Raw genomic sequence first — 21,017 nt, forward strand, 5'->3', positions numbered from 1 at the left:
GTCATAACAAATCTTTTTGGGGAGGTGGTTTTGTTGCTGTGTGACCAGAAACCGCTGTTTGAGAAAATGGCCGAGTTCATGCTTTAGACCTTTTTGAGTGTCTCAGCAGAATGTGATTTACCTTCCTGGATCTAGGAGAGGTGAGAAAGGCTGAGGGAGGTTGTGCACCTGGAGCGAGGCGAATATGAGTCTTTGCATGGTGAAGAGGCCTGGTTCAGAGGCATAAAACAATAGACAAATCTCCCTCTGAGTGATTAAATATCCAGACCCCCAGTATCAAAGAGAGGATGGTGACACTGGGGGGGATACGCAACACTGATTTAGGGAGGGGTCAGGGACCCCTGCGCACAAGGAAAGTACAAAGACAATGAGGGGTTTAACTGGAAGAACTGTAACACCAAGACTTTGGTTATGTTGATGATGTTGTCGAGAGCGTTCTTGGTATCATTCAGAGAAGTGCTGGGAGCGGTTTGAAGATGCAGCAGCCTGGTCGTGTCTCTGGCGGCTTTGATCTGTCCACGATCGGGAAGAAATCTCTGCCTCAGGAAGAGTTGCAGAATAGGCTGCAGGTGACACTTGACCCTTGCTTCGTGACCTGGGGCTTGTGGGCAGTTTGTAGCTCTTGATCGAGGAGAGACAGAAGGGCCGCTGCAGTGGGTCGTGTCCCCCCTTCTTCCTGAGCAGGACTTTGCTTTATGCTGCGTCCTGTACCCCAAGGGCCCGAGGTGAGCTGGCTCCCGGTTCAGAAATACAGTAACATAAAAGTTTCCAGGAAGTCTCAAGTGGCACAGTGGTGGGACCGTGCTGTGGCAGCCTGGGACCTACGAAGGGGTGCCTAAGGTGATCGTGGCACCTGGGGCGTGTCTTGGTGCGGCTACAGGTGTTTGAGTGCCTGTGGATTGTAGGCTTTGTGGAAGAGAGCCGAGATTCGGGACGCGCAGGGGTGCGTGTCGCAGTGCAGTCCAGGCACTAGTGAAGAGTGCCAGGACATTGTGGGCACTAAGAAGGAGTGAATCTCTGACACGCGGGTCGGCGTGTGGTGGTGCAGCCAGGGTGTTAGGGGAGAGTGCTGGTACCTTGTCTGCACCAGGAGGAGAGGTGAGACTCAGACGCGCAGTGCGCGTGTTGTAGTGCGACCCAGGCGTTAGTGGAGAACACCTGAAGACCGTGTGCACCAGGAGACGGAGTGAGTCTCGGACGTGCTGGGGGGTGCGTGTCGAAGGTGCCACCGGAGGTGCTGGTGAGGAGTACTGGGGTGCAGTGAGAACCAGGGAGTGAAGAAGTCTTAACAGCGCTGGAGAGGAGGGCCAACTGATCGGGCCCTCGAAGGCAACATGAGGTAGCACCTGCATCGTGTGGAAGGAGTTTGTGCTGAACATTGGCGGCCCGGACTGGCAGTCCTGCAGGAGCTGAACTACTGGCCCTAGCGCGCCTTAGCCATGGTGACATGGTTCTGGTGTGAATCCAAGCCGCTGCGGCAGGAGGGGAGAATGGGGTCCAGCCCCCCAGGTAAAGTGGATCATCGCCTGGGGAGGGTGCAGGTCCGGAGGGACACGCTCTTGGCCTCACACTGCTGGCAGCTGTGTGTGCCTGTTGCTTCGGCCCAGATCTCAGTCTGTGCTCGTACCAGACGGGGCAGGACAGGGGCCAGGGCCCGGAGTGGAACTTGGGTGTCAATGTTGATCCGTGTTGGGGCCAACCGTTCGCACAACTTCTAAAAACAGGTGTATACCACTTTGCATATTTGCTGCTAACAAACTATCAAACTATTGGACAACATCTGACACTAGAGATGCCTAACAAAATCAGGGGTTAGTGCGCTACTCACCACGTTATCTTTCTCTTGCAGGATAAAGGATCATAGCGGAGTGCACTGCATTGGTTGTTTACTGCACTGCACTGAATTGCACTGTGACGCATTATCTTTTTCCTTCCTTGCACAGGGGATGTTGGTGGTGATACGCATTGCATTGTTTTCCTATCGCACTGTACGTAATTGCAGCTTGACGCAATGCTGTATTTCTTCCTTGAACAGGGCATGCTGGTTGTGAACCGAGTTGCATTATCTTGTGTTGACTCAGTACAGGATCTTTAGGCTGCGCATTGCATTGTTTCACTCTGGCACTGTACAAGAACTCATCGTTAAGTAGTGCAGTATTTCGTGTATTTTGCAACCTGAGTAACTTTAGAAATACAATATACCTTACCTGTTGAGAACAGTTGAAATTCAGCGTAACTTTTGGTTAGAAGCTGTGGTTGGAGATTAGAACCAACCAACCCACCGGAAACAATATTACCCAGTGTATATATATGGGAGTTGTATTGTGTGATTATTTCGTATATCTTTTTATATAAAGCATACTTGTTTTATACAAACTTGTGTAAAGTCAATTTGTGGTGACATCATTAGGATTGCTGTGGGCATGGTTGCACATACTGAACACACGTGCCTTTGAGATAAGCCTAGCTGTGCCTTTCAAGCTACTAAAGGGGTGAGCAGGGCTGTCTCGGACAGTGTCCTTTCTTGGCCTAACGTGGGAGCAGGGGGGTCCAGGTCGTGCACTTGACAACAACGGTGCGTGTGGGAACGCCGGCTTCTAACACTGCCCCAAGGACTAATGCTAGCAGCATTCATCATGATGTGATCAGGCAAAGTTCTCCTGTGTTTTAATAGGTGGATAGTCATTTATTTTTATTCTTTCTTCTTGACCATGCAATGCTAATTAATTTATCAACAATCATTGGAAAAAAAAAATACGTTGGGAGTTAGTATGCTGATATATATGCAAACTGCATTTGTCATTTGTGCATGCCTGTGTCTATATGACTTAGCATATTAGAGCCAGACCTAGTTATTACACAACTTATTGTGTGTTCCCTATAGTCTTTTACTGTTTTTTGCATTACGTATTCACTCAATTGACATGTTCAATTGGATGAACTTCTGTTTTAGTTCCAACTCCTCTTTCATTCCACATGTTGCATTTTGTGTTTTGTCTTTCGGTACACTGCTAGAATACCATCACTTTTTGGTGATTGGTTCCCAATGTAGTACGTACAAGAAACTTTTATCGATCACTGGAACATTCAATGGTTGCAATAAAACTCTTAAAAAAAAGAATTAATTAATGAATAACTACATTAGATGTCTGCAAATCTCCGTTGAAACATATAGACATGAGGCCTGATTACAGTTTACTGTGCTTTAGTCCTTAGCCGAGTGCTTATAGACACTATGCTGAATCAATGTACTTACTCTATATATGACACAGAACGATGTGTGTTTCTTATTCAGCTGTAATTACAATGTTCAGGCTCCATATGTATTTAGAAGGTATTCGGTATCACCACTGGAAAAACTCAGATGGAGTAAGCTCTACTATTTCTGTAGCCTAATAATATGTATACATGTTAATATCTACCACTTATGTTAAATGGAATAGCAATCAGTGGATTGACGACTAACAAAGGGCATCCTGTGTTTTTGTAACATTGTTTTTTCTTTGTCTTTCTTTACAGGAAATGTCCTAACAATATTAGGGTGGATCCTTAGTGAAAAATATCAAACCTATGATTTCAACGTTGAATACATTGATGGGTAATGCATACCATGTCCTTACTTTTCTTTAAATGTGCATCTATTTCATGCTTCTCATATATAATACGGCACAGCACAAGAAATGGCATAACGTAAGATACGGCATAGCACAAGAAATGGCATAACGCAAGATACAGCATAGCACAAGATACGGCATAAGATACAGCATCGAACGTCTTATTGAACCTGAGAGTTTGTCCCCTAGAAGCTGTTCTAAAGTAATTGCTTTCTACAGTTTTTGTATAGGTTGAAAAAGAGAAGACTAAAACTATAGGGTTATTGGGATTTAAGAAGAAGGAGCCAGGAACTTTTTAAATGGGTCATACTCCAGTTTTAAAGTTATCTCATGTCTTGATGGATTAGTGTGATCATTCATGTGCTATTTTTCTCATTCAGACTTTTTTTTTTACATCTATTCCCCAAAATGCCAAGGGGAAATGACATTGTGCAATCTTTAACCACTGATACCATCACAGGGAAAACCCTGGGTCCCCTTCTTAGCCACTCAACAGTTTCCTATTTCATAGGGACAGGCTAAGTGAAGGTGTAGGTTACCAAGTAAAGTAAGCAATGCTTGAGAACCCTATTTCCTTCTCATTTATATCATTGTTTTCATGCCCCTAGGACTAAAGTTACAAGGGTAGTACCAGGGATGGAGGTGCTACATGGGGTGTAGTAACTGGTAATACCAGACTGTCCCAAATTGATATCTATTTTTGCTTTCCACACTATAAATCCAGCATCAGACTTACAAAAGGATTTTATGAGCTACTGACACATGGCATGGGCCATCTTGGAATTCCTACTATTTTGTTTTTCTGATTTAAGATGCCTGACACAAAGACCTATTAAAAGTATTAAATGTTTATTTTTCTATGATGGCACACTTCATTTGCTCCTACCAACTTGGACAGAACATTTATGTGGACAAAATTCAGGTACTCTTGAAGCAACTAACTGGATATTGGGAACATAAGAACATCTCTAGCTGCCTACTTTAATTCTAGAGCAGGTCCCAAGCTAATCTGCTATGCCTCAATCCCTTAAACCGAGATGCTGCCTTTGACATAGAACATTCGGCCTCCCCCTTTCCAATAATTCTACACATAGGTTCCCCACCTATACCAAAATGTAAAGAGTGCGTTCTGGGTGTCACTCTTGAGGCTGAACCTTCCATCAAGTCAACACTGTCCGCAAAGTTGAATTCTACATGTAAAAATAGCAGACTGCCAGAGATTGTGCTACCCACCATGTGCCACCCACCTCATCTTTGCCCTGAAGTGCTCAGACCCCATAACCTTAGCAAAGAAATTCCTACATTGGTTCATGGGCAAAAAGCATACAGATTTAAAGGTTTACTAAACAACCCCCAAATATTTAGGCTGACATACCCATGGCATTCTGTCTTATGTGTTGTAATTTCACCAAGAAATAGTATGCTCAAGGTCCTAAATGTACTTCCTCCCTGGAAGATGCGGTAAAAGCACTTAGCACAAGGCGAATACCCCGAAAACTCCTTTCCATACTTCTTTCTTCTCTCCTTCAAATGTGTTTAGACATGGGTTCCTGACAGCAGTAGGCAAAAATATACATGGATAGCACATTTAGATAGAAAGATTTCAGAATGTTCGGGTCCATTGTTTTGTTTTATATAGTGCAAACTCGACCTGAAGGTATCAGAACACTTTACATGAGCACCAGTTGCGTTACAGACGGATACATTCATTTTTCTGGGCACTGGGAGATTAAGTGGTTTGTCCAGAATCACAGGATGTTGAGCGTCCCTATTGATACTCAATCCTGGTTAACCAGCTTTGAGGTCGACTACTCAGCAAAGGCAATGATCAGCACCTTGCTCCTAAGTAATAATGGTTACGGCAAATTCCCATAATTGATCTCTCAATTTTGTTGTCTTCTTCCTCCACATTGAAAACGTTTTTAATATTGCACACACACATAAATATCAGTGTCCTTCCAGTGCAAGTTCTCCCTTTGGAAATTGTTATTATGATTGGTTATCCATGATTGGCATATTTGATTTACTGGTAAGTCTCTACTAAAGTGTACTGAGTGTGCCAGGGCCTGTAAGTCAAATGCTACTAGTGGGCTTGCAGAACTGATTGTGCCACCCATGTGAATAGCCCTGTACATGTGTCTCAGACCTGTATCTGTAGTGCCTGCATGTGTAGTTGTAACTGCCATGTTGTCCTGGCAAGTGCACCCACTTGATAGGCCCATACTTTCCCTTTCCTTACATGTAAGGCATCCCTAAAGTAGGCCCAAGGTACCCCCATGGGCAGGGTGCTGTGTATGTGAAAACTAGGACATGTTTCTAAAAAAAGTTAAACTGAAGGTGCTGAGAGATTCATGTAGAACATGGGCTAAACTTAGGCGTACTATTAAAATTGACTATTATTCCTGTAAGGCTCCACTATGGAGTTCACCTGGATCCCCGAGTTGGCTTTTAGATAGCCTTGCAGTACCACTACGAGAGGCAGGTCTAGTAATATGGGGGGATCTTTTTGTTGATGGTAGCCTACTTCCGTGGGAGATATTGAGTTTAAAAATAGGGACTCGGTTTTCCAGGTTCAAATACTTACAAATACAAAGCTGGGCACACTCACAGATTTCTGTTAAAGGTAGATTTCAGCTAGGGGGAGATAGCACATTAGTGTCCCTCTTAACAGATAAGCCTCCATTTAATAAAGAGGTTTCATTCTGGTACAATCTCTTAGTGGATGAAATTGAGGGTGAGTTCCAGTTGCCTGATTTGCTGTGGTCTGCACATATTACAAATACCAATGTGGAGAGCCTCTGGTTTGAATCCTTTAAGATCATGTGGAACATTGTGAAACCATCTTGGCTACGCCGAAACCACTTGTTCACTTTACATAGGGCCTACTATTCGCCTCAACGTTTGTCAAAGTTTTCGGATAATTCACCTGTCTCATGCCCTAAATGCGGCTTGGTAGAAGCTTCAGATCTACACATGTTCCTAGATTGCCCACTTTTATCTCCCTTTTGGAATTCAGTTTGCCTATCACTCTCCACCTCCCTGGGATCCCAAGTTACATTATGTCTTGCTCTTGTTATTTTTGGTGTTTCTCCAGAGTTTCATGGGCTGGCAAAAAATCTACTTTTCTTTGGTATTTTGCTGGCCAGGAGGGAAATATGTAGGAGATGGAAGGATCCGCTACCTCCTACCTTGCTTGATTGGCGCACCTATGTGCTACAATCATCGAAGTTGGACCTCTTAAGATCAGGAAACCTACGCAAGAGAAACTACTGGACGTTATTAAATTGGTAATAGTCTTCTAATCGATCTTGTTTTTTTTTTTTTTGTTTTTTCCCCCCCAAGGTCCAATGATTACGCTGATTGGCACCCTTTTACACGTTTGACTATACCAAATAAAGTTGACATCGGTATAAGGATGGGTATATGAATGTAGCATGTGTCCCTGACGGTTGTTCCAAGGTGGATTAGTTGGAGTTTGGCATTACTTACTGAGGGGCAATTAGGGCGGCTCCTCTCAGAGCCACTATCAGTCTATCTGTGACAGTAAGTTCATCTCCACATGCTACTATTTGGTCACCAAGGGCGAAATATGAGGACAAAAAAAAAAGAAAACTAGGACATGTAGTGGTATGTGTGACATGTCCTGAAAGTGAAATACTGCCAATTAATTGTTTCACTATTGAAAGGCTATCAGCTCCAGAGGATAACATGGGAGTTGCTTTGTAGCATCTTACAAATGTAATGTTCCATTGGGACAAGATAGAAGAATAAACTTTAGGCTCTCTGAACTCAGAATTTAATAACACATCTTTTTAGGAAGATGGTTTTTAAATTATGTGTTTGAAATTGCCACTTTCAGAAAGTAGGCATTTTCTTGTTTACCCATTCTGAGTGCCTCTGCTGTTTTGTGTAGTGACCGTCTGGTTTTGGATTGACAGGAGGATGTGCATTCACTGTAGACAGCCACAAGGGGGTGGAGGTGTGTCCTTCCTTTCCTGGGTGACTCGTAGCTGGATAAAACTTGGCTGCATTTAGAGTGGTGGAAGGGCTTTCACAGTACAACTTGGCTGTATTTAGAGTGGTGGGAGGAGTTTCACATTACAACACAATAGGCTGCCTCCTTTACACAATGCTGTCTCCCACTCCTGTGGTCATGCTGCACCAGAGAGGACAGAACTGGTTTGGGCAGAGCTCAGAGACCCTTGCCACAAAGTGAACTAAGAGAAACTGGGGTCTATGTATTGGACCTTGAACACCCGTAAATGGGATCACTTCTGGCCCCAAGAGAAACCTTTGCCAAAGAGAAGAGCTTGAGAGCTGTAGAGAGGAGTGCTGCCCCTTTGCTTTGTTTGCTTTGCTGGGTTGGCCTGCAGTTGCTGATTCTGCCAAAGACTAGATCTTTGGTGTGAATCTACTTGAAGAAGAATCTCCAAGGGCCTATGTGTGCTGGCCTCCTGTTCTGAAGTTTCAGGGCCACAAAGACTTCACCTGCATCCCCCTGACCAGCACCTGGACTCTTCTGTGGACTCCTGCAATCGAAAGGATGTCAATTCCGGTTCCTGGGCCCCGAGAATGTTGTTGTTGGTGCTGCAAAGCAAGAAGAGCAACTTTGACGCCATCAGCGCTGCCGCCTGTGATGCCGCAACTGGCACCGAGGCCAGGGCCACCCCTCGTGAAGTGCACAATGCCCCGCCTGCACCGCAGCTCTGACGCCCTTCACCGCCTACAGTTATCAGCCTTCCCGAAGCCAACGCTCTGATGCCATCATGGCCAGCGTCTGCATCCCATTATTGTGGAGCCAATAACCAACTAGGGCGACTCCATGAAGTGCATAGTGCAACCAGAAAGTCGCTAAAAGTGATGTTCTGGTGGCACTATCCCCTTTTAAAACCCTCAGTCTTTCATACAGTGCTCTTGTATGCATTAATGGCTGCAAAGACAAAAACACGTTACTGAAATGTTTGTCTCCAAGAACTATCCCAGACAAACTTTGACAACCCCAGTGAAACAATTGCCATCGCCCTACTGCTCTTTGGTGTAAAATACTCATGGACTGACTCATGAGCTCTATAACAACAATTCTTTCAGAGACTGAAGTACCCAGTAGCTATAGGATTTCTTGTCTCAGAATATCTAATAATGGCTATAAAGGATGTAACTTTAGTCAAAGAGATCGAGGTCAGAGGTTTTCAAAATCCTGCATGATCCATCCCTCTTGCCAGATTAGTGAGCACCATTCACTTGGCTTCTTACATTGTACCATTTGACCCATACATTCTATTGAGCTTCCTTATTGGAGGAGTGCTAGACAGAGTGACCCGCCGCCCTTTAGAGCTTGAGATGGTTGTTAACCCCTTTGATCGCCTCTTGCTTGCTAAGGGTCAGGCGGACATGGATTTCCCACACCGACTGTTGTTGACAGAATAATGAATGGACCAAGACTATTGAAAATATTACAATACAAATAAATGGTTAAAGGCAAACCTAAAAAAACATAGTTTTTTTGCAAAACCTTCTTTGTACAGTGTAATCGAGAGAGCAGTCTCAAACAAATCAGCAAAGTTAAAGAATTACAGTATTGACAGATCCTTCCATCCAGATCATTAAAAGAGATTGTGTCCAGTAGGTGTTTAAAGGGAAAACAATACAAAAACACACATGCATCTTCACAGAGAGATTTCTCTTTGTTTCGCTGCTTCTTTTAATCAAGGTATTGGGACTTGCTGTTCTCTGCTTCATTATTTTCAGCAAGGTAAATTTTGATTTTGCATTGGATTCGTTTTGAAAGGGTCCAAAGTAAAAGCTTAAAATGGCGTGATGTCACTCAAAATGTACTTGGTTCAATGGCGTTGCTTCCAAAATTGTAAACTAGTCGATGTTGAAACCCACAAACTATACAATATTTCACCCATAATATGCATATTTTTGGTAAATTAAGGCCTAGTTTGAAATGGCGCAGAAAGGCACAATATCCAATACCACAACCAGTTTTCTGATTATTAAGGAGCTGTACACTTAGGCAAAGGTACATGTATTACCAGATGTTGACAGAAACACTCAAGAGAGAAATAGGGGGGTGCTTGAAGAGGTAGTTTGAAGAGGCATGGAATGATGGGTTTATTAGCAGAGCTGTGTGAGCAAGTGCTGAGCTGCTGCAGTTTAGGATGTGGATTGTTAGAAATTGGAATATTATTCTACTTCTTTGTCTTGGCTACAAGGGGGAGCAGGTCTAGTCTTTCAGGGCTCCACTTCAGTACCTCCACAGGTCCAGAAAATGTTCTGTTCAGGTGCTTTGTGATGTCATGTTTATGACTGGCACCAGCTCATGGGTGGCGGTGACTCTTCGGCATTACCTAAACAATGGAGTAAAAGTTCCCAGGGGAATCTTTAACCTCTTCTTCAGTAAACCCTGTTTGCCTTACAACAAACAGGCCCAAAATGCCATCTGCCAGGGACATTTTCAAGATGGCAAAAGGCTTCAGACACACAAAATCTAGGTTGTGAGTGTGAAGGGGGCACTATGGTAATCAGCAGTGTCCTCTTACATCTAAATATTAAAATCCAGATTGAAGCAGACACTGTAACCACAACAATCCCAGAGAACGAAGTTTGATAGGAGAAAAGCAGGGTCCTTCAGCAACCAGACAAGGGACCCATGAATTATCTTGCCATCCTGTTTTCTCCCTTTCAAGTGTGCAAACATTTTACCTGTGGTTCAACAGATCCATCAGCCAGGATTTGACATTAAGGTATCCGCTGAATCCTTACAGGCTCCACCCTGCATATTCTATTGAGCTCACGCGCAGTCAGCCTATTGGAGGAATTTCACACTTCCTACCGGCCTGAGCACAGGCTGAGAGATGCTGCAGACCTAATTTAAATTAGGCTTCAGGAACTTTAGGCAGGGAAAAGGTAACTTTTTAAAAGTTGCTCTTCAATAATGTTTATTAAGCCTCCAACTTCACCATTGGATTGGATTTTTAATACCTATTAAAAATAGCTGTTTAATTATTTTTTCTAGCTGGTGCAACTCATACGATACAGTATTAGATTTTGTATAAGATTTTTTACATAGGACAGTTAGGCTTGCCACAGTAAAAGTAGCTTGTAGGTGCTTGTCACTGTAATATTCATTTTCTACCTGAAATACCATGCACCCTACCTTCTGGGCCACAAGGTCTACATAGGGGTGATTAACTAATATTTGAAAGGGAAGTCTGTACTTTCCAAAAAAGTGTTATTTGAAAGGTTGCTCTGTCGGTTTTACAGTGTACCAGTAAGGCTACAAAGGGTAGGCCTCCAGGCGTAAATCACTGCAAATATATTGGCTGCCAAGTTAGGGTAGTTGTCTAGAAAAAAGAATAGTTTGTTGGGGAGGTGGTAGTGGTCCAGAGAGCTCTCAAAGTTTTGAAAACAAAAATATTTCCTTTACTAAACACAATTTGTTTCATTTAGGAAAAAAGGACTGATTTTAAAAAACGATTAAAAAAAGAGTATTATGTGGAGTATTCGCATTGTGTGGAGGATTACTACAACGTCCTAGGCCCTGATATCAAGTATAGGTGTTAATTATTTCAGTTGATAAACAAGGATACCTTATTATCTGGTGTGAGAAACAGCACCTATTCTGAGGTTTTGGCTAATAACATTCAGATATTGGAGCTTTAAGCACCAAAATCCACATGGTACTGTAAATACTTAAATTTTACCGGCTGGAATTTAATGAAGGATGAAGTATTTAATGTGCCCTGTAGCTAGCATGTGCTAAATATCACCCAGATCAGAAATCAAACCCTGCAAAACTGGGGTTAGCAGGAGTGGTTGGAAAAAGCTGACTCACTCGTAATCAGCCCCCTAGAGTTTTCTTCACCATCATGCAGCCTAGCGCAAAGGCATTTTGTAGCACACAAAGTAATTATCCCGTTGTGCTCTTTTACGTATTTGTGAATGTCTTTGTGAACTAGCTCCAAAATATCAATATTGGGTATATTCAGGGAATAATTATATACAATAGAAAGGACTGTGCTCTCCTTCCACTTTTGCTACTAGAGAGTTGTGCGTTTTAGGGCTGATCCATAAAGGCATGCAAGATTAGGTAAAAAAGTACTCCTGTAGCACTTCTTCTATTTTTCATTATGGCTTTTAAGTGAGTAAGTAATCACTTTATTTCATGATTAATTAAAACCTTTGCATACAGATAAAACATATGTTTAAAAAAAAACAACGTCATTGGTAATGCTAGGATTAGTTAAGTGTTGTTAAAAATTACAGTAATTCCATAAAATTTCAAGGGAAATAAAAACGGGTGTGCAATACATCCAATAAGGAGCATAAGATGGCCTAAAATGCAACATTTTTCTGAATGCTAATTCCTGAGGGCTCCTTTGTTATCCCAGTTCCTTTAAAATTAGTTTTAAGGATTTTGATCTTGATATCGTTTAGGTCTGTAGCAGGCAACAGAAAGTTTGTTTTTGACGGTAGCGGTCTGTACTTCATCATGTCATTTGCTCACCCAGTTTGTTTCGCTCCTTGCCAAGTAATTTCCGTATATGTAATCAACTTGTTCCCTGACCCATGTTCTTGAGCCTGGGATGACATAATAAATACAAAATATATAAATACAAAAGTATATCGCTATGCTGGCCACCAGCCAAAAGTGGCAGCAAGAGAGTGCGAAGGATCCATGATAAACAGAATTACCAGAACACTCTCTTATGAACAGTGTTGTTGTAAATTCCTCAGAGGCCAGTGGGCCTGAACTGATGACCAGTTTGTTAGAGTACTTCCAAGGAGAACTTTTCTTTTACTGCACTCACAAACCGGACAAGGCTACAGGCCAACCGGACATTGCTGCCGTCGAAGCAAGCCTTTACCGCCTCCCTGCATGATTGTACTTGGCTTTTAATCAGGCACGGCTTTAATAGATGTCTTCCTTCCGCTCCCAAGCCATTGCAAATGCATAGTAGATGTAATACATCCTCGTTGATGTCTCCACATAATCTGCAATGGTTTGAAGTGTCTGTGCGCTTATGGCTTTTGTGAATGGTCCGACTTGTCTTTTGACGTTCTGAAACCTGTGGGTGCAAACATACTGACAAGTCAATGACACATTTAACTTATGCATTTATTTATTCAGTTCATTTCCATGTTTTTCTACGAAAGGAGGACTTGAAATATGCAGACTAGTTCTTTAAAGTATGATGTTGAGCTCTTTTTTGAAATAATATAAGGCACTGAATGTCATAAGATGTTCCTGACTAATTATACTGTATTTTTTACCAGGCCGGCAGAGCTGAAGACTGAAGGAGATGGCTGGATGTCTATTTGTTCTTTTGCTGATAAGCAAACTAATGCCATGTACGTCTATGCTACCACATTGAACTATAAAGAATATTTCAATTCTTAATATCCCTTAGGCCCATCTTGCCAGGGCGTTGTTTCATAGCACCCATATTGGTAAATGTCCCTAGGGAACTTTAGCATGGGTGACTCATCTGCATCGGTGATGGAACGTCGTCCCACTGGCTCAGAGCCAGCACCTGTAAAATCAAAGGATATGCTATCATTGTTTTATTTTTCAGTTGCTGGCTGAGCCAGCATGAGTAGGAAATGGGGGTTGCTGTGGCCATGGAATTGGGAGGAGGACTGGTTGTGCACTTCAAAGTGTGCATGTGTGTTTGACTGGCTGTCCTAGGCCGGCCAAACATACATGCACACTTATGTTTCTCCAACTCAGTTGTATTGAACAGCCTTGTTGAAGAACGAGCCCGCTCAGGCCAATCCCTGTGCTGCTTTCATAGCATAAGAATTAAACAACATGGGGTGGTGATGGACAGAGTTTCTGAATTAAGCAGAATACTCTCACCCAGTCAAGAGATCAGGGCTTGATCCAACACCGTTTTTTAGCTCACTGCACCATCCCAGTTTCAGAACCTGGCTATATGCAAATTAGTCTGTCCCTGGCCCAGTGCATCATGGGAACAGGGCAGACCAAACTACCAAGCCAATTCTTTCACTGGGCATAAGAGCAGCCGGGGATTGCACAGAGAGTCTGTGATGTGAGCTGGAAGAAGAAAAGCGTCTGGCAGCTTCAGCTAAGTTTTCCTTTCTTTTAAAAACAATATTTTAAACTCCCACTACGCTCCTCCTCTCATGCTTCCCCCACACCACCTGCACCCCCTCTACCTGCCCATTACTTTTTTTGTGGGGGCCTCCACTGAATTTTAGTAAGTCAAATGTTTTGTTTCTAAGAAATTAATTCTTACAGAACTACAACATAGATTATCGAATTAATTGATACATAACATTTAAAAATATCATTAAATCTCCAGGATTATTGCAAACAGCACATAACACAGACTTACAATTAGGCATAAATCCATGTTTAAAATACCTTTTTTAGAGCAGTACACCTAGAGGGAACCTGCAGAAATCCCCTTCATAAACATACATATCATATTTAGGATGCACAACAGTTAAGCCTACTGAAATATGAGCAGCAGATAATTTCAGTTACTTGTGAAAATACTAAAGTGCATTGTTCAGAACCGACCTGGCACAGACCTACAAACGAACAAAAATCCATATGAAAAATTCCTTTTAGAAAAGTGCAACTTGGGTGAGTCTGCAGCAAAACCTATTCATAAACCTACGTATCATATTCAGGATATACACAAATTAAGCCCTATTGAAATATAAAGCAACAAATGATTTCAATTACTTATGTAGATAATAAATAAAACGCATTCTGCAAAACCAAATTTAAAGGAGGCCTCAAAGACTAATACGACTGTACTAAAGGCCCCTGATTACCCAGTTTCATAGATCAACCCAGGAGGACATGTCCTCCTATTTTGGACTGCATGTCCTCAATTTGCTCGAAGATCATCCCTATGCCCCACGACGCAACATAGAAATACTTTTCGAGGGCAGCCGTAGGGAATTGTTTAATGTTGCTGTAGTGATTCTAGTAAACACACATTTGTAGTACTCAGTGACCCTAACACTTGACTACACTCTAAACCCTACAGCCTGATTGACACTCAGTTTCAGTGAAAGGAATAGTAACCTATTCACTACACATATAAAACTCGTTAGCATGTGTGATGGCCGCCTCACTCCATGCATGAACTAGTCTTTTACCATTCCTGACTTTTACACCTACAAATCATTGCTAGTGGTGTGTTAATCCAAGTAGGTTAGTGGAAGCAAACCTTGGGCCTCATTTTGAGTTTCCAGGGAACAGGATATATTCCAGTTTACTGGATAAGAGTACAATCCACTGGCTAAATGTCCTCTATGGTAGGGTCAGAACCTCAGAGGAAACATAGTACAAGAAATCAACTCCATTGCAGAAATAAGTGAATCTGAAGATGAGAGAGTAAATCGAGTGAAGATGGCATTTAAGAATTTAGGAGTTTCTTGTCCAAGCAACACAGTGATTAAAGAGAAAGGTCATTATAAAAAACTCTAAAAGTATGGATATAGTATTAAACATTTGTTTTCTGGTACTTCTCAGGAGAGGCTGAGTATTTGATCTTTCAGTACCTGGTAAGAAAGGACATTTGAGTCACTTTTTTTGCTGTTGAATCAGAATTTAAAGATCATTTCTAGATTTTGAACAGCAATGCAAATGCCACCAGTTCAAACCTGCACCCATTAGTTGGGCAACTTCTGTCCACACATTGTTCCTCTTTGAACAATTGGAGGCAAATGTTTTCTGTGTCTGTCTATACTAGTGGGAACATGTGGGTCCTTGTTCTTTTTTTAAGTACTGTGTGCAACGCCTACACCTTTAGAAAGAAAGCAACAACATGACCACTGTGGCATTCAGTGGAACTAAAGTTCTCTCTATGCACAATTATCATTGTGTACAGTCTTTGTGTCCAACAGTTGACCAGTACCTCTATATAGGTGGGATAGTTATTCTCGCTCTCATATATACACAAGTGGAATGTATATGTTGTAAGAGCAATAACTCTACCTGGAACCTGAAAACATTAGAAACTAAGCTTAATGCATTCTTTTTCCAGCAGATGGTATGCACACTTTTCTTTTATTTGCTATTGAAAGGATGGCAACATGTACTCTTCCTGCTCTCACTCTCTTCCTACTTCCCCCCTGGCTATGACATCGTAAGAGCTGAAGACTGGAAAGATCGGGTTGTGGCATAGCCTGCACACACCGCATCAACATAGTTGTAAGTCAATGCCACTCTTTCGACTTTGACACGTGCGAATACTTAGGCATAAACATTGCGACCAACAACAGTCCCCTATGTAAACTACACTTGGTCTACCACCCTCCGGGCAACAATCTTGCTTTCTCTGAACGAATCATGGAAATCATCTCCTCCAACATGGGGCAACACTGCCCCCAAATCTTCCTCTGGGACTACAATCTCCACTGGATCGATCATAACAACCCCATAGTTAACAGCCTAAAAACCTTCCTAACTGACCTCAAACGTGTCCAATTCTGCGATAGCCCAACAAACATACTGGGTGCAACACTGGATCGGGTCATTGCCAGGCAAAACTCCATCATATTTAAATCAATCATCCCTTGTGACTGGACGGACCACCACAGCATCTCCTTCCTCATCACTGAACCAATGAAGTCTCATAAACTCCAACTTAAGAAACCCAAACACTGGAAAAGAAATACTCCTGACATTAACCGAAATTACCTAACATCCCTCAACAACAATTTTCTATCTCCACCAGCGGATCTCACAGATGTACATGAACTCACAACCCACTACAACAACTTGATGATAAACATTCTCAACACAGTGGTGCCCCTACAACTTAAAATGCCCTCCTCTAAAGACTCCAAACCTTGGCACAATGGGAATATAAATGATCAACGTCGCAACCTAAGACTAGCGGAAAGGACCTGGAGAGCAGCACCATCGCTATTGCACCTTAAACAACTAAGATCAAGAAGGAGGAATTACAAAAACACATCAGAATCTCCAAAGCTAACTTCTTCAAAGATCAACTAAACAATGCTAGAAATCGACCAAGAAAACAATTCTAAATCATTAAATTTAAATCCGCTCAACATCACACAGACTCCTTTGTAGGCCCCAACCCGCAACCCAATTGCAACACTTTTGCCGCCCACTTCTTAGAAAAACCCAAAATGATAGAAAAAGAGCTCTTTACAGCAAATGAACAACTCTCATTGTCGCCTCCACCTAACCCCATCGGGCCACAATTGGAACAAACACCTGTCCAGCATGATTTTACCCTAAAAAACAATGTATCCTGGAACACCTTTAAAATCTATGATGAAAATGACATCCTCAAGTTAATAACAACACTCTAACCGTTAAACCACTTCTGCAATCCACTTCCAGCCAACATCTTTAGTGAGATCAAAACTGCTCTTATACCCATCTGGACAAAGATGGCGAGTGAAGAAAGGAAATACTCTGTAAAATTTATTTTAAAAATGTTAGCACGTCCTAATCCTAAAGGGGTGTATTTTACACATATTAATGAAATAAAGAAACTTATGGGTTTGTAAATTGCTGTAGGTGTCTTTTTGTTAGTGAATTGCACAGATTTCGGACTGTTCCCTAAGAGTGCCATAATTACCATGTTTGTAAAGGCAATGTTAGTGAGTATCCTAAACATCCATAGTTTAAGAACAGGCTGAATCAAAACATGAGAGTTGTAAGCTGAACTTACTTTCATAAATTGAGCCCTATGTTATTAATATTTGTGGATAATATGTCCTCTCATACCTTAAGGAAATTAATTACATTGTCACAGTACATATAAATAGGCTGATTTTGAAATGCACCTAAAGTGGTGAATGACAAAGCAAATGGGTAACAATGTTAATTTGGCCTTCAGGAAAGGTCTGAAAACGTGGCTCTATGGACAATAATCGATCTTTTTTTTTTGCCCTCTCTTCTGTTTCTTCGGTAGTTTTGCTGTGGGTTAGAAAGCGCCGGGACACTCCTCGGAGTAGCCGAGCGCTATATAAGACACCCATAACATTAACATTAACATTAACATTTAATGATGTCAATTAATGACAGTGTAATTGTGACAATCTGATGGGGTTCATGATACCCTACAAACCTCTTTCTGTGACTTCCTGTCTTCTATCTGGGGCCCTGAAAACCTCAAAAGAGGAAATAGAGTTGGGCTGTGCAGGTTTTTATTGAGGTGCAGCTTAGCTTTAGGAAAAAAGGTACAAAGCTTACAAAATTAGAACTCTGAAGCCAGAATGCTATAAAAGACATTGGTCTAATTTGTGAGAGTATCGATCTTCGCTTACTGGAAACTTGTGCATTAATGTATTTGATTTACAGACCAGGAGCAGGGATTAATACTGTCTTATGAACTATGGGCCGATTAACAAAGTTGTATTCTCCTGAATGAGTTTTGCTAACTATGATCCTAAATAAATTAGGTAGAAAGTACAAGGCTATATTGTGCTCACTTGGTTTGTGAAGAATAAAAAATATATGTTTGTTCCATTCTCCTGTAAATGGCATTAAGAATCATGATCTGCTGTTTTATTCTAGATATCCCATTCAGTCAGTCAATGGATACGGGACCTTGCAATGCCGTGTAGAAGGACACTTTATTGGTAAGTTATAATATTTTTAGTCATAATGATAGTATTTTTGTTCTTCTAGTGACTGACTTGTTATGTCCTTTGGCTACATTTGCAAGCATTGAAGTGTACTTTTTGAAGCTCTAACCTGATCAAAAGCACACTTACCATCTCAAAGATCAATAAACATGAGGGCCCTTGAAGCTGGCAAACATCATGTGGATGTACACTAGTTACAGGTTCAGTGCCCACCACAGGACGGTGAATTCCTTCAGACACTAACTACAGTAAAAGTAAGATAACCATCATTACAAGGAAGAATCACTAATCCATTAGAGTGTCAAACACATGAAACAACTGTTAAGCTTTTCTGCAGTTCCATAAAGCATATTGACACATAATCAGCCAAGTGAAAGTGGATTAGGATAAACCATTGGCACAAAAGTGTAATTGTGCAATGGACAGTTTTATGGTAGACTCTCATGGAGGTTTTGAAGGCCTTTCTGCAGTGATTCTCTAAGCTACATCACAGCTTTTCATGTTAGATAAACCTAACTTGAACCACGTTACCTGCTTTGTTGCTTGATTTTAGAATTCATATCTGCGCAAGAGCTAAAAGTTGAAGAGATCTAGAAATGTGCTGGTAAAGGGAGGGAAGGCAAAGTAAACACACACCTCTAAACTTGCTAGCAATGCCTTTTATCGATTAAGAACTGCTAAAAGGCCCATCTTTTGAGTATTTTGTGGTGATCAGAAAGTGGTCCAACCAGGACATTTTCATCCGATTTCGAAAAATTGGATGAAGGTATTTCCTCACTACTGGTTTACAACAGTAGCTAGCTGTGTAGTCAGATTTTTTCTTTTACTGAGGGGTATCTATCCTGAGATTGAAGTCCTCTGTAAGCAGGATCTTACCCAATATGTCTCAGATGGTTTTTGTTAGATGGTCCTGCAACCTAGTTTCAGGAACACTACAATGACAAATGAAAACAGCAATTAAATATTAGGATCTCCTGACGGGGTTGTTGTGTTACCGTTCCTTTGTTTTACAATAGTGATGATAAAGAACATGTATACATCAAACGTCAATGGCAATGGTTCGCAATGTCTACTATGGCAGATGTCTCATGGGTTCAGGAGCTCTGTGATGTATGTGACTTTTGACAATAAAATTTGTTTAACAAATATATATATTAGGATCTCCTTGCAGGTGATGTGTTCCATGTTGATTTGCACTTCTCCCTAATCTTTAACAGTGACTATCTTCATGGAAATTATTTTGATGGATAAAGGGAGCAGGAAGTGTAAGTGGCCTGTTGCATTGTCTGTGAATGAGGGCTTGTTATGTCTGGAATGTGGAATCTCTTCATTATTGTCACTGATCTTGATGTGAATTTCCTTGATTATGTTCGACTTCACACGTGTACATTGGTTTGGTTGGCTCATGTAGTGTACATGTTATAGAGCTTGTGTTGGAGGATTTGTTCCAGATTGCTTGACCATTCACATTTAGGGTATTGAATATTTTGACTTCAAAGAGACAGGTGACATGTTGATGCTGGTTGTTAATGCATATGGGTCACTGGAACATTATGGTAGCATAGTCCGAGGTACATATGAGTGGAGGGTTGGTGAATTATGTACATGTGCAGTAAATAGAGCTGGCGGATGGGCACTGTGTCTGCCCTGTACAGTGATTTATGGCTTTTTGGGCACTGAAGGCCTTTAGATGGTATTGCCTTCATTCAATTAAATGGTATACACTGCAGCGTAGCTTGGTCAGTAAGACTGGGGGAGTGTGAGTGTCAAGTTTTCCAACAATCATGTTGAAATACATTACACAATGAGCAGGATGCATGAGGGGTGCTTGAAGGGCAGTGGAAAGGGTGACAAACATGTATTGGCAGGGGTACTAAGGGAGAGAAAATTATGTTTTGTAAAGTAAACAACATTTTTTAAGACTTTCAAAGCAAAGAGAGGGAGAGAGTGTGTATTTGATTTTGTCTTTGACATCAGACACCTCACCAGACCCGACTGAATGCTGCTGTACCCAACTATTTACCAGAAAATACATGTATTTGAGGAGCGTAACACCTCAAACACCACACCATGAATTGAAGAACGTGGGCCTAGATAAAACGCTGTTGACCTGCATTCACAAATTATTGAAAGCACTGCATTTTAACCCCCACCTTCAAATGTGTGTGTCAGAAACCCTGTGCCTACAAAACCCTGTTACATGCTTGAATGCAGCTACAATAAACCATTCTCAGAGCAAGAATTGTATATTATCGGACTTGCATCTTGGAAGAAGATAGCTCAGTGAGGGAACTCTTCTTAGTAGATCACCAATTGACTGCCTCACTACCGGAATCACCCAATATTAACCCCTCTCAAGCACTTTTAGAGTGACAAAATTGCCGTTCTCTCGCCCAACCTTCGCCTTTCATTGGCCTCTTCAGTTGTTACGAGACCAGAATGTACCTTCTCCTTGAGTTCACACCAGTTCAAGAGAATCCTTTTATTAAAATTATCAGTCTCAAACCCAGACACAAATGCCACATACCAGTGAAATACAAAGCCTTGATACGATGACAGAACTCTTTGCAAGGGTCATTGTCTCTTACCGTTCAATTCCACCTGGTACCCAATCCCAACTTCTCACTATTGCGTGTCCGTCTTCCTTAACCCATCCATCAGCTGCGCTTTTCAGTTATTCCTGTAAGCTCCAGGTAAATTTCCATCCTCACATTCATTGGATATATTGTAAATAGCATTGCAAGCATTTACAGATTCTTTTTCTGTCAGCGCTGAAGCACCAAAACA

General features: G+C 41.7%; 1 protein-coding gene across 1 annotated transcript in view; it reads left to right on the forward strand.

Annotated features, from left to right (window-relative positions):
* PKHD1 (PKHD1 ciliary IPT domain containing fibrocystin/polyductin) overlaps positions 1 to 21,017 on the forward strand; it is a 2,083,594-nt gene that overhangs the window by 290,730 nt on the left and 1,771,847 nt on the right. Inside the window, exons 7-9 of the mRNA XM_086926200.1 lie at positions 3,520 to 3,598; positions 12,897 to 12,971; positions 18,160 to 18,224. Coding sequence (XP_086782326.1) covers positions 3,520 to 3,598; positions 12,897 to 12,971; positions 18,160 to 18,224 — 219 coding nt within the window. The remainder of the gene's footprint in view (positions 1 to 3,519; positions 3,599 to 12,896; positions 12,972 to 18,159; positions 18,225 to 21,017) is intronic.

This window comes from Lissotriton vulgaris, chromosome 6, assembly GCF_964263255.1.
Source record: "Lissotriton vulgaris chromosome 6, aLisVul1.2, whole genome shotgun sequence".
NCBI lineage: Eukaryota > Metazoa > Chordata > Amphibia > Caudata > Salamandridae > Lissotriton > Lissotriton vulgaris.